Source organism: Apus apus, chromosome 3 (assembly GCF_020740795.1).
Source record: "Apus apus isolate bApuApu2 chromosome 3, bApuApu2.pri.cur, whole genome shotgun sequence".
Classification (NCBI taxonomy): Eukaryota; Metazoa; Chordata; class Aves; order Apodiformes; family Apodidae; genus Apus; species Apus apus.
In genome coordinates, this window is record NC_067284.1 from 107,786,503 (window position 1) to 107,800,638 (window position 14,136).

At 43.6% G+C, this 14,136-nt stretch overlaps 1 protein-coding gene across 4 annotated transcripts in view; it reads right to left on the reverse strand.

The window, feature by feature from the left end:
* TFAP2B (transcription factor AP-2 beta) overlaps positions 1-7,912 on the reverse strand; it is a 32,464-nt gene extending 24,552 nt beyond the window's left edge. For 2 of the 4 annotated variants that reach the window (XM_051615576.1, XM_051615574.1), the window contains exons 1-2: positions 7,807-7,912; positions 2,419-2,877 (exon numbers count right to left, since the gene is read on the reverse strand). In XM_051615576.1, the coding sequence (XP_051471536.1) occupies positions 2,419-2,877; positions 7,807-7,887 (540 nt within the window). In that variant the 5' untranslated portion in view covers positions 7,888-7,912. Of the gene's footprint in view, positions 1-2,418; positions 2,878-4,134; positions 4,163-7,806 lie in introns of those variants that run through there. The other 2 variants (XM_051615578.1, XM_051615577.1) reach the window with 2 other exon arrangements.
* Positions 7,913-14,136: the final 6,224 nt, after the last annotated feature.

Sequence of the window (14,136 nt, forward strand, 5' to 3'; positions counted from 1 at the left end):
GTGTTCTTGGGTAATTAAGTATATATAGCCGAAATAGGAATCCTTGTAGTTAGAATAGATGTCTTGTATCTGTAATACATTTATATTAAATATCAGGGTGGAAAACTGCTCAACTTCGTCTGTCACTAGTGGGAGGAGAAGAATAGAAAGTGCTGAACAGTAGGAGCGAGTACTGGGCTGCTTTCCCTCCTGCCTGTGCTAACTTGCAGTTGGACACTTCTTCCTTCACGTGTTTCTCCTTGGGATACCCTCCTCTCCCTCTTCCCCTCCTCCCCCCGCCTGAGATCAAACTTTTACAAATAAAGAGCCTGTCTCATTTCCCGCTTCCTCGGCACCCCAAAACAAGAACTCCAGCTTTGCTGGCCCTCCACCCCAACTCCGTCTGGCCCGGTCTGTCACCGGCCTGAGCCCCAGCCCCAGGCTAGTGGGTGCGACGGGGCAAAGCTCTGGGCTCGGAGCCGTAGGGGGGAGGGAGGCATTTCCCGCGAGTGCTGTGCCCTGTCCGTAGAAAGGATGTTTTATTGGAAAACAGAGAGACAGCTGCTTTATTTTAACTGAGCAGGCCTTTTCCTTCCTCTCTCTCTTTCTCTCTTTCTCTCTCTCTCTCTTCCTTTTCTTTATTCCTTCTTTCTCTCTCTCTCCTCTTTCTTTTTTCTTCTTTCACCTATCTTCTCTCTTCCTTTGTCTTTTCTTTCTTTCTTTCTTTCTTTCTTTCTTTCTTTCTTTCTTTCTTTCTTTCTTTCTTTCTTTCTTTCTTTCTTTCTTTCTTTCTTTCTTTCTTTCTTTCTTTCTTTCTTTCTTTCTTTCTTTCTTTCTCTCTTTCTCTCTTTCTTTCTCTCTTTCTTAATATTTTTCTTCTGTCTTCTTTATCTCTTTCCCTTTCCTTCCCTCCTCTCTCTCTTTCTCTCTTTCTCACAAGTGCAATTACCGGCTTTTCTTCGGGGAAAGAGTAAATATCAAAGCACAATCTATAGTTAACGTCTATTGGTTGCAGAGAGAAAGAGGGAGAGCGATCTCCTTCTTGCCTTCACAGAGGCAAAACTCGCCTTGACCTGCAAGCCAGTTTGTCTGAGCCAGGAATGCGAGACGAGACCTGCGCATCGCGCCCGTGGGGGTCAGGGCTGCCCCGAGGTCTCAAAAACCAGCTTGGAAACCCGCAGAAACCAGCCACCCGACGGTCACCAAGCTCGGAGGCAGGAACAAACCCAGCAAGAAAAACCTTTCTCTTTCTAAAGCAACTCTTCCCCAGCAAAGCTCGGAGGTTTTCCCGTGAAGCCCTAAGCCAAGCCTCAAGCCAATGCGATACAACCTGCCCTGCCCCGGCCACTTCTCTGCCTCTGATTCCTGTAATTTTCTGCAGGATCCTTTATCACTGCTATTTTTCCCCCCCTTCCAAGCCTCCTCTTTCCTCCTTCCGTTCTCCCTTTGTATCTTTAAACTCGTTATTTCCTCCACTCGTCTATATATTTATCTATTCCAAGTTTAAATATATATATATATTCTTGGTATATATGATACATAAATTTGGTGGGAAAAAAAAAAGAATGGAGGGGAATCCCCACATCCCAACGAATAGAGCTCAATATAGGACCTGGTCCCTGGAGGCTTCAGCCTCTGGCTTGGGGTTGCCAACCTGTTGGCCTTACCCACTCCAGCAAGGTGCAAAACACTCCAGCACCGAAGCTGTTAAGGGCCTGGCTGTTTTTGGGAAATAACACGTGATTATGAGTTTCGCGTGGGATGGAAGAAGGCTGGGAAATACTGATTTGAGCCAGGTGAAACTCCTTTGTTAACCAAAAGAGGGAATAAAACTGCTGAAAATCAGTGCTACCCTATACTTGAAGAAAAAAAAAAAAGAAAAAGAAAAAAAAAAAGGAGAGGAGGTGGCTTTTTTCTGATCACCGGTTATTGCTTTTGGTTTGGGTTTTGTTTATCTCTTCCTCCCCTCTCACATGAAAAATGCAGTAATTCGACAGTTTCATCAAAACCCCTGAACTGCAGGAAATTGGTTGGGGGTGGGGGAAGCTGGAGTTGCATGGGAAATAACTGGAATTTGAAAAGCCATGCTTAAACTCTGCCAGCTTTTGAAACACGTGGAATATTTGGAGCAGCATGTCTGCCTTCCCCCTGCACTCTGCTGGCTTGCCATCTAGGGGAGGGTTTACAAAGCAGAGCCTGTGCGTGACAGTCATGAAATAAATTGGCTTAAAAAAAAGAAAAAGAAAAAAAGAAATAAAAAAAAGAAAAGGCGAGGGAGGGGTGGTATCACGATTGTAATCCCAGGGCGACAAAAGGATGGTTCCCCACACCAATATTGCTGTAATACCCTCACTGTGCGTTTCTAGCCGAGGGGTGGGAGCTCCAGCCTGGAAGGCATCTCTCTGCCTTTGCCCAGGAGAAAGAAACGCGGTGCCTTACCTGGACCTCCTCCATCCCTGGGTGTCCGATGCCATGCAGGGAAAGGCTGTCCCCCATGCCGGAGTCAAGGCCATGGTGAGCTGAGTGCAGAAGGACATCTGGCCTCCTTACTGAGTGGTAGTCCCGCCTGGGGTCCAGTCCCGAGAGCTGGGGCAGGGCGGCCCGAGGCTGTGGCAGCAGCGACCCGGCTTCTGATCCCACCTCTTGCCTCTGCCTCTGTCCCCAGGGGTGCTGCTGGGGTTGATGCAAGGGGTTTAGGGAGTAGGGGTCATTGACATGGGAGTAAGGGTCCTGGCTTTGGTGGTAAGGAAGAGGCTGGTAGGGGGGTGGGAAATAAGGCGGCTGGAAATCCGAGGATGGGGTGTGAGACAGCGGAGGAGCGCTGGAGTAGGGTCCCTGGGAGACGGATCCCAGCTGGGACAGCCTGGAACTGTGGCTGGGCACTCCATCATGCCGGTCCTACAAGCGGAATGAAATGAAAACAACAACAACAAAAAAGAGAGGACCTTTTAGGTCTCAAAGGAGCATAAGCCCACCCCCAAATAAAATGAAATAAAATGAAAATGTAAACAGTCCTAAAGTAGGATTCAGATATGCTCCCCTCCCCCGCAAAGGATTAGGAATGTTTCAGCATTTCGCTTCCAGATCGCCTCTATTCCCAATAACTATCGAAAAGGGGGAAGGGTAGTGTGTGAAGGGGAAATGCTAAATGTCATAATTAAAAATGTAGGACTGGTGCTCCATATCCATGTACGATCTGTGACTTCAGCCCCGTAATGAGAGTCCCCTTCCAGTAGCTCCCCCAAATAAAACCGAAGGTAAAAAAAAAATTAAATATATATATATAAAATTAAGAACTGCCAAGCCACCCATCCTTTCAACATCCACTGCTTGTCCTGCCTAAAGTTTGCAAACATCTATTTATTCCTGCTGCTGAAATCCCGAGAAACTCATCATCACCAACCCTTCCTCATGTGGAAAAGACCAAAAGGAAAGTTGCACTTCTCGGAGGACTCCGAGGTAAGAAGGTGTCCTATAAAGGACTTGATAAAAATACCAAAACAAAAATTGCGGGGGGTCTTTGAGTAGAAAGACCCCACGCCTAAAACAAACGAAAAAATAATTTAAAAAATCAAATAATGTAAAAATAAAACATCGGTATTGAACAAATCCAATCGCTATGATCTCTGTAGCAACTTCCAGTGTCTTTTGTCTCCTTTTCCAATATTATATTCCGGAGAATGGGGTGGGGGATCCATTCTAATGAAAAGTCTTTGGGGTTGTGAAGAGGGGACGGTGTGTGAGGTGGGGGGAGCGTGTGGAGGCTTCAGAGAAAATGTGGGAGAGGAGTTTTGTCCAACTCCATCGCGCTCAGGCTGCGAGGCTAAAGTAAACAAGAAAAAGAGCTATTCCATAAAGTGGAGCTCAAACCCCCACAAGCAATGGCACACATGGTTAAAAAAAAAAAGAAAAAGAAAAAGAAAAAGAAAGTTTATTTTTTTCCCCTGCTCTCCCCCCCCCAAACTCCCTTAGCTCAAATCGAGAACACACAATGCAAAAAGGGAGAAGCAGCTGCAAGCCTCCTCCAATTATTGTGCTAAATTACCAAGCCAAAGGCGTTTAAAAAGAGAGAGAGAGGGAGAGAGAGAGACAACAGATCGAGAGAGAGAGAGAGAGAGAACATGCAATTCTAGTACAACATGGATCCAAACTCACCATGGCGGAATAGGTGTGGACTAACATCTGGAAATAAAAAAAGTCTTGTAATAGCTAAAAATAAAATAATGGCGAGAATACTAATAATTGGAGGGAAAAAATATCAAGGAGATCTGCAAAGGGACGTGTTGGACACAGGAGAACAGCTTGAGATAATTCGAAGTCTATCCATCAAAAAAAAAAAAAAAAAAAAAAGGGAAAAAAAAAAAAAGAACACCAGTGCCCCCAAAACCGAGCCTGGAAACCTCTATCTACATATATGATTTACCCCTCCCTCTCTGGTTGTTTTTTTTTTGTTGTTGTTGTTGTTGTTTTGTGGTTCCCCCCCTCCTTTTTTTTTTCTTTCTTTTTTTTCTTTTTTTTTTCTTTTTTTTTTTTTTTTTCCCCTTTGAGCTCCCCAGTACAATCCTCTTCAACCCAAGGCTAAGCTCAGACTGCTCCGCTACCCCTTCCTCCCTTTCCTTCTCTACACCGCCTCATAATAATTGATATTCATGACTATTAATATTACACGACTACTTTAAAGGGAGAATGCAGGACCAAATGGAGCGTGAAGCTGGCAGCCAGCTCGAGAGCTCCCCTACTATTGTAAATGACGTTCATTCAGTGGAGAATTACTAGATGTAATCAGACGAGGGGGGCTGGCAGAGGCAGAGTTTGGGGAGAGGGAGAGGGGGGAAAAAGTTTAGCAAGGAAGAGGCATAACTTCCAATTAACTCGAGCGGAGGAAGATGAGGAAAGTAGACAGTGCTGAGCTGGAGCAAGGAAGTGAGATGAAGCAGTGCTAGAGGAGAAGAAGAAAAAAAAGCATATTTCTATTTTTTTTTTTCGTCTTCCCCCCCCCATTTAATTATACATTCCGAACACGAGGAATTGATTGTCTTTTGTTCTTGTAGTTTTTGTTGTGTTTTGCTTTGTTTTCATTTTTAAAAATAAACGTATAATGAGGAAAAAAAAGGCTTTTTAAATATTTTTTTTTCCCCTTGGTCCTTTTTTGTTTGTTTGTTTTGTTTTTAAGAATGGAAGAAGAAACGTGCAGTCACTATAATATATCCATTTACAGACGAGATGAAACCCTTCTGGTGCATGTTATGGAGTGTATTTATTGACAACAGCCAAATAAATACTTGAATCTGCATTAAGTTGGGCTCCGCTTTTTTTTTTTTTTTTATTTATTTCCCCCTGAATACTGTTCCTCCCGCCCGATAGGAGATAAATAAATAAATAAACCTACGTATATCTCCCGATTTTCACCCAAATGTAAAAATCTACGCAGTGAATTTTAAAGGAGAGTAAATTCATAGTTTTGAGGCAAAGCCAGGGGCGATATAAAACCTTTTTGATGTTTCAGGAACCCGTTCAACTGGACTGTCTGCCATTTCTGTTAAAGTTCAACTTACGTTCCTTCCTAAATAGACTCACACTTCCCAGAGCAGCCTTCCCCCCCCCCGGCACACACGCACACACACACACACACTTTTGTTTAAGATTCAGTTTAAGAGGCTGGGACGCCCTTACTATCGTGTTGTTAATTATAAATCGGAAAAGCACTTATTTAGTTATTATTATTATTAGCTTTTAAAATAAAAAGATCTATCCAGAAGGCTTCGACTCTTCAAATAATAATTAGAAAGAACAATCGTATTTTTTCCTTTCTTTATTTTATATATATTTTTTAAAGGCTACAAAATGCCATGGAGCGCACCCCCATGTCAGGGCACATTCTGCCCGCAGCCAAATCTCACCCAACCGCTCCCCTGCTTCTGCTTCTCTCCCCCGGCCATCTAGAAACACGAGAGTCCGCAAAACGCACACGGGCTTAAAATGAAGCGTTTCTAAAGGAGGGTGGAAAAAAACCCCCACAACCCCCAAACCCCCGACATTCGCTGGCCTCGATGACCAGGAAGGGGGGATATTTTGTCGCCTGGCTCTGCGGGCACAGACAATGGCCGGGCTGTGCCTGGGGACTGGGAGGGAAAAGCAGCGAAGGCTCAGCGGGTTGGGGATCGCCGGCGGGACACACAAGACAGACAGACGCACACGCACACACATACACACACACACACAGGCTGTGCTCATTCTGCACATGCTGGGCTTTGCCAGTTGATAATTAGCCTGACGGCAGCTTTTGGGAGCGGAGACATTTCTGCCGTGCTGCCGGCGGATGCTCTCCCCGCTTCCCTCCAGCCCCGTCCGTTCTCCGGCCGCGAAAAGCCGGAGCTGTGCCCTCCCTCTGCCTCTTTCTCCGCTTTTCTCGGGACTTTCCTCGCTGTAAGTGCCAACGTGCCCCCGGAGGGGAGGGCTGAGAGCGGGGCGGCGGGGTTGGGACCCGCGCGGCCCCGACGGCGCCTACCCCGGGGTACGCTCCCAACCCTTGCCCGTACCCAGCCCCTGCCGGGCTCCTGCCTGGCCCCTGCCCGAATCCTGCTCGTTAGCCGGTCTCTGCCCGGTATCCAGCCCCTGCCCATACCCCCTGCCCGTACTGGCTCCTGAGGGTCCCCCCTGCTTGTACCCAGCTTCTCCCCGTGCCCCCTTGCCCTTCCCCAGCCCTGCCCGGTACCCGCTCCCTGCCCGGCCGCGGCCCCACGGAACCTTCCCCTGTGCCGGAGCTGGCGGATCTCGCCCTTCTGAAAATCTCCACCCCCGCCCCGCGATCGCGGTGCAAATGCCTCCTTCAAATAATAATAATAATAAAGAATAAAAAAAATAGATACGGTTTTGCAGAGCGCCTTTCCTTTCACACCCGCTTCCCCTTTGCGGAGCAAATTCAGCACGCTGGGTAACTTACAAGCAATGAATTTTCGGAGCTCGTTTGGGAAAAATCCGGGTCAGAAAACCGTGCAAAATGAAGAAAGCTTTCTCGGTGGTTAAGCTGTGATTATTATTGTTATTCCCCACCCCACCCCCCCCCCCCGATCTGATTTTGGACCTGAAAAATAACGAGGAAATCTGAATAGAGCACACAACTTTTCCTGTCCTCGGGCTCCGCGGAGTTGCTTTTTGACTGTATCTATTCGGGTGTGTGTATTCACAGACGTGCAAGAATGTGAGAGCCGCTTAACTGACACGAGTACATGTACACATTCTATTCGGATATAGGTAGAAAAAGTAGTAAAAATTGTATCCGATTTGAAAAGAACGAACAGAAAGAAAAAATAATCCAAATTCTAGTTGAGCTTAGCTTGGACTTGCAAAATGAAAACTAAAAGAAAGGAAAGAAAAAAGATATCCAGTCCCTGAATACCAGACTGTGTTTCCCTTTTATTTTAAGCTATTTTTTTTTTTTCTTTCTACATTTGTCCATATGCAATCGAATTATATTTAATTCGAGGTCTAAATAACTAAACTCTTGCCTTTAAGTTGCCTTATTCCAACCCCCAGATAATTTCTTTGATGTTTTAAATCGCATCAAACAGCAAGAGTGTAAAAAAAAAAAAAAAAAAAGTTTAGGACTTGGCATGCTGAATACAAATACACAAATAAATAAGCATTTAAGCATTTACTCTTGGTTTCCCGTTTCTGTACTTATGTGTGTTGGTGTATGTGTCCCTATATCTGCCTGTATGTACATGTAGAGCTCTATAAGTATTATAAAGCCATGCCTATATCTATATACTCTCTATATATTTAAATATACATATACTCTTACTCATATACGTATGATATACTCACCTCGTAGATATCTTCATACTTGACATTTTCAACCAGTTTCCAGAGCATGATGGCAGGCTGTTCTCTAGGAGGTGAGTGCATTCATGTGAAGAGCAGATGTCTGGATTCTCAGTACTTCTCTGTCTGTAATGATCCATCTATAATTGGAAATGGGGGACAGACACCAAATCCGACGTTCCTCTTCCATCGCAACTTATATCTGTTGTCTGAAACAATAGGCTGCAGAAGTCTACCTCAATCGGACAGTAAAAAACATGATGTTACATAGTTACATGTATCTACAGACATTATGTGACTAGATATATACATATACACATGTATATAGACTTAGACTTATGTGCAGGCATAGAAGGATACATGCATACACGCAGTTGCACATACACAAATGTACATATACATGCACAAACACACACATATATCTCCCAGCATATAACTTTTTCCATGTACAGACATATAGAAAGGGACACATTATGTAAATTATACATATTCTTGTGTATGTAGAGACACGTATACAACATGTTACATGCTCATATATACGTACAAACCTGATCAATTTATAAAGAAGTGCATAAAAATGCACATTTGTGTACGTATTTATACATCTACACATAGATATGTGGGTATACAGTGATGAAATACACATACTGCATAGTGCAGATATCCACTATTTTAGTAGATGATAGATAGATGATAGATAGATAGATAGATAGATAGATAGATAGATAGATAGATAGATAGATAGACAGAAGAAATTAATGAATGTTTTTTGATCCTATTTGTATTAAAATAAAGAACTGCCCCTGCACTAGGCAATCCATCATTTACAATGAGATATTATGCTTTTTCCCACATGCAATATGTTTTTATTTACACGGCCAGAAATGATCCTCTCCTATGCAGTAAAACACCAAACCAGCGTCTCATCAAGCATATTCAAGCAAATCTGAAAGGAGAAAATTTAGATCAATGATTTTCATTTGAAAGCCTTACACTTCAGACTTGGACTGTACATTTTATAACTTGGAAACACTTTCTCTGAGAAAATAAAAAAAAGAAAAAAAAAGAAAAAAAGGGGGAAAAAAGAGGAGTTTATCAAATCCTTTTCTGCACACACTTGAACAGCAATTAGTTACTTTCTGAAAACGACTAAAACCAGATTTGGATTTGTGTCTTTCCAGGGTAGCCCTCGGTTTGGAAGGGGAGAGGAGGAGTTGGACCATTTTTAACCTTTATTTTTTTTTCCCCTCGAGGCAAACCTTCCTTCTCATTGTCCTTTTTTTTTTCTTCTTCTTCTTTTTTTTTTTTTTTTTTTTTTTTTCCTTTCTTTTTTTTTTTTTTTCCCTTTCTTTTCTTTTCTTTTCCCCCCTTCTTAACACGTTGTACAGCAAAGAGGAGACCGATTCTGCGGGTTAGCAGAGCCCATCTCTGCCTCTGAAAGAAAACAATTGAGCTTTGCAATGGGCTGGTGCATCAGGAGGTGGGGGGGGGGAGGGGGAGGGAAAAGGAAGAAAGAAAAAAAAAAAAAAAGAGAAAAGAAAGAAGTGAAAGGACAGAAGCAGAGAGACAGAGAGAATGAAGGTGTTTCTGAATTCAAGGTCCTGTCTCTGGAAATTTCAAGCTCTGCCTATAAGGTTGCTACAAATCTTTGTTTTTCTGCACTGAATCCTGTGGGAAAGTGCATAGTGTCCTTTGTACTTTCAAAGGTCCTACAGGTAAAGACTCTTATATATATACATATATATGTTATCCCGAAAACGAAGCGAACTTCATCAGAAGACACCTCTGGTGGTGTTTGGTTGGCTGATTGGCCTCAAATTAAAGCAGAAAGCATAAATTCATCCCTTTCCCTCCTCAGCCTCCCCAGCCCCTCCCTTCCCGTTACAAAGTGTGCATCTTCTTCCAAAAACTCAGCCCTCAAAAGGCAAGGAACAAACCACAGCCAGATATTAGAACAGGAGCTGGACAACGCTCTGGCTGGAAGTTGCTAAAGCAGATAAGAGGTTGGTTGGTTTGTTGTTTGGCTGTTTGGGTTTTTTATTTCCACAGAGGAGCCACCGCTGCACAGAGGAGGAGGAGAAAAGGGCACATCTCTGAGTGGGTTGGACAGACCATTTCAAGCGAGGCAAGGGTGTTAAAAAAAAAAAAGAAAAGCTGAAAAAAGAGCAGAGGCATATAATGTTTGCATGTGGATGTGCAGAGAGATCCATGCAGCCACTTCTCATGCACCTACAGATTTGAATGACCCTCTTAGAAAAATACCAGGCTCATAAAGGGACGGTTTGCCATGACTTTTGTTAAAGTCTTTGAATCATGTCCTGGAAGGCTGGCACAGGGTAGAGTGAATGTGCTTCGTGACAGTTAATGCTTTACAATTTCGCGGCACTCTGAATTAAATGTTGTACGTGCTGGGAGAGGGGAGGAAAAAAAGAGAAGCTAAAATAGATTTGACCACCACTGTCTCTCAGCTGCGAGAACGGTACAGAGAGCAAATGCTTCTCGCAGGTCCCTCTATTTCTGGATTTCGCCTGCAAAACTTGACAAACGTGTCTCAAGAGGTCTTTTAGAAAACGAAATTGAGGAAGGTTCTTCGCATTTTTGGTGCTTGTTTTGCCCACCCCGAGCCCCCAGCTTCCTTGAGTCTAACGTAGCAATCCCAAAAAGGAAGACTTGCAGCGATTGATACCCGAAACACGCAGGAACCGCTAGGCCCGCGGACTAAGAACTGACCATTACAAGCTATACCTTCCAATCTAAAAAAAAAAAAAAAAAAAAAAAAAAAAGAAAAAAAGAAAAAAAAGGGAAAAGCAGCCTTTTTTTCCCGGCAGTTCTGCGACAAGCTTTTGCAGTCCCTTCGAAGGAGAGCCCCGGCTTTTCCAGCGGGGAGCTGGGCAGGGGCATGGCAGCCTCAGCCTGGCAGCTGCAAGGGAGTATTTTATTTTTATTTTTATTTTGTTGGTCTTCCTTCTTCTTCATGTTAAACCCGTACAAAGCCGTCTTTCCACCCGGCCCCTCCGCTGCCTCAGGAAGCCCTCCCGCCGGCCCAGCTGCAGCCAGGCCGGGCAGCGCGGAGCGGGGCGGCCGGAGCGTTGAGCGGGGCAGCGGCGCCCTCTGATGGGGGTTCCCTTCCTGCCGTGTCCCCCCCTTCCCAGGTTGTACCCAGCGTTTCCAGCGGCCACGCGTTTCCTCTGCCAGAAACGATGCTGATAGCAGTGTTTCACCCCTTAGGACAAAGCTACAGGTTCTTATTTATACCGATGTATTTTCCCAGCTCCACGTTGTAACCTCTGCCTTGTAACTGGAATAAATCTTTTATCCCCTGCATTTAAACCCAGTATCCCAACTGTTTCAAAGGGATGGCTGTTGAGAACCCTGGGAAGGAGAGGACCTGCAACACGGTGATAGTCAACTTAGTGTGAAATCAGAAAAAAAAAAAAAAATCTATCATAACAAGTTACTCGAATTTCATATGATGATTTTGGTTGGTTGGGGTTTTTTCCTTCTTTTTTTAACTGAAAAAGAAAGAAAGAAAGAAAAAAAAATAAAAACTTTGCCTGCACGTAGTCAAGGTCCTGTTTCAGAAATGGATTTTCAGTCCCTCTCTGCCTTTGTAATCCAGCGTGGGTCTCTATTTATAATAAAGTATATGCCCCTCTTATCTCGCTCCCAGCAAACCTCTATTTTACTGGAGTTTAAAACAAATCCATTGATCTCAGCGCCCTCTGCTGCTCGCTGCAGGATCTCGTGTTCTCACAGTTTCGGACAGTTCTAACTAAAAATCCAGTCTTTTTTTTTTTTTTTTTTTAAACGTTTGGCATGTTTTCTTGTAAACCAGCTTTTTAAAATTTTGATTCATTTTTTTCCCTGAAACTTTTCTTCCATATGTTATCAGGTGTGTTTCAGGATTCAATACGTTTTATTAAAAGCTTTCTTGGCAATGTCATTCACAGGGGGAAAAAGATCAGATAACATTGCAGGTATCTCAAAGCATAGCTTAAAATTTGCTGCCTGTTTATTAATAGATTTATAAAAATAGTTGTGTTACTGTGTGTTTTACACTTTTGCTTTGAGAATAATACCAAACTCATGTCTCAAAACAAATCCAACTGCCTATATTTTTTGCTGGTAAATCTATTTTCCCGGTTGTATCTGCAGATGTAACCAGGGTTTTTCATAGAATTATAGAATCATAGAATAGTTTGGGTTGGAAGGGACCTTTAAAGGTCATGTATTCTGACTCCCCAGCAGAGAGAGGGGACATCTTCAACTAGATCAATTCGCTCAGGGCCCCATCCACCCTGATCTTGGATGGTTTGAGGGATGGAACATCTACCACCTCTCTGGGAAACCCGTTTCAGTGTTTCACCACTCTCATTGTAAAAAATTCCTTCCTTATATCTAGCCTGCATCTACTACCTTCTTCAGGTTTCAAACCTTTATCCCTTGTCTTATCACTACAGGCCCTACTAAAAAGTCCATTCCCATCATTTTACATTTTTCCAAAACCACCAATGCTCATTATTCATGGAGGAACATCACTGAACCTTCTCATTGCTGCCTGCTCTTGTACATGCCAGGAGCAGTTTGTAGTGAGCCAGGGAAGCTCAACCAGATGTGCTGAGCCCCCATGGGCAGCCCCAAACGGTTTGCCAGATTTAAGAACCCTTTGGGGGAGAGGCTGTGGGCTTTTGCATCACTGGTGACCTCTCTGGTGACATCATTTGCCACAGCCCTTTTCAGGCTCTTCCTAAAGCCAGGCTCAAGGTAAAGGAGTCACCCTTGGGCCTTGGAACCCACCCCACAGTCCCCTGAGGCTGCCAACCCCCCTATACCACTGCTTGCAACCAGGGGTAATGGCGCAGAGACAATAACTGAATCTGAAATCTCTTCCCTGAAAAGGGCCCAAAACACCCTAATAAGAGTGCATGGGAGCTGTCAAGCTAGAAAGGGCTGGTCTGATGATTTCAACCATCAGTACAACCTACCAGTGAAAAAGAGGGACCAAAGTGTCTTTCTGAAGGCTAGCAGACTCTTTTTGCAGGAGGAAGAGAGTAAAAAAACCTCTGCATTAGAGAGACTCAGTGATGAACAATCAACCCAAGAGTCAAAACAGAAATCCCACCAGGTGGCTTGTTGCCCCTGTTTCTCTCCCATTTTGAGAGCATGTTTATAATGATATTTGGCAGTCTTGAGGAACGGCTTAGATGACTTTTTGCTGGGAAGACATGGGCCCCATCAGTCTGTAATTTGTAGTATATTTGAAGATATTCAGTCAGTTTTCAGGAGGGCATTTCTCCTGCTTTTGCAGAAAACCTTTGGGCTTTTTCTCTGTCTTTTCCCTCTGCATCTGAGTCTTTTGGGGTGGTGAGGAATTGCAAGGGATGAGTGGCAGCAAGTAGTTCAGGACAATCAGAGGCAACCCTATGGAAATCCCAGTCCTTAACACAAGTAGACACCAAGATACCCTGGGTAAATATTTCCAGCCGAGAGAGAGGACACTGTGCTATTTATTTTTGGCAGCAACTATAAAATCATCAAATGGCTGGAAATTTACAGAGAGAAGGAAGCTTAAAAGAAGAGAGTGGGTGGGTAGAGAAGGCATTTTAAAACAACATCTCAGCGATGTGGTATTTTTTTTAGGATGAGAGTATTCTCAAACATGAAGAAGCAGATAAGTAAAACAACATCTCAGTGATGTGGTATTTTTTTTAGGATGAGAGTATTCTCAAACATGAAGAAGCAGATAAGTAAAACAACATCTCAGTGATGTGGTATTTTTTTTAGGATGAGAGTATTCTCAAACATGAAGAAGCAGATAAGTACAAATTAAACAGCATGATACAAAATATCAAGTTTTGTTTGAGTGAGTAATAACAAATATCCACTCATAGTCAGTAAAGCCACACCAATACAATCTGAAAGACAGCCAGTCATGTTGAGCAAAACTATTATCTATTTAGACAAACAACTGAATTTTTGCACTTCATAGAATAATTTAGGTTGGAAAAGACCCTTAAGATCACTGAATCCAACCATAAACCTGACACTGCTAAGTCCCCCTCTAAATCATGTGTCTCAGCATCACATCTACACATCCTTTAATTACCTCCAAACATGGTGATTACATATTTTCCTTGGGCAGCCAGTTCCAGTGCCTGACAACTGTTTCAGTGGAGAATTTTTTCCTAATGTCCAATCTAAACCTTCCTGGACACAACTTGAGGCCATTTCCTCTCATTTTATCACTTACTTCCTCAGAGAAGAGACCCACAGACCCCTTGCTACAACCTGCTTTCAGGTAGTTGTAGCAAGCAACAAAGTCTCTCTTCAGCC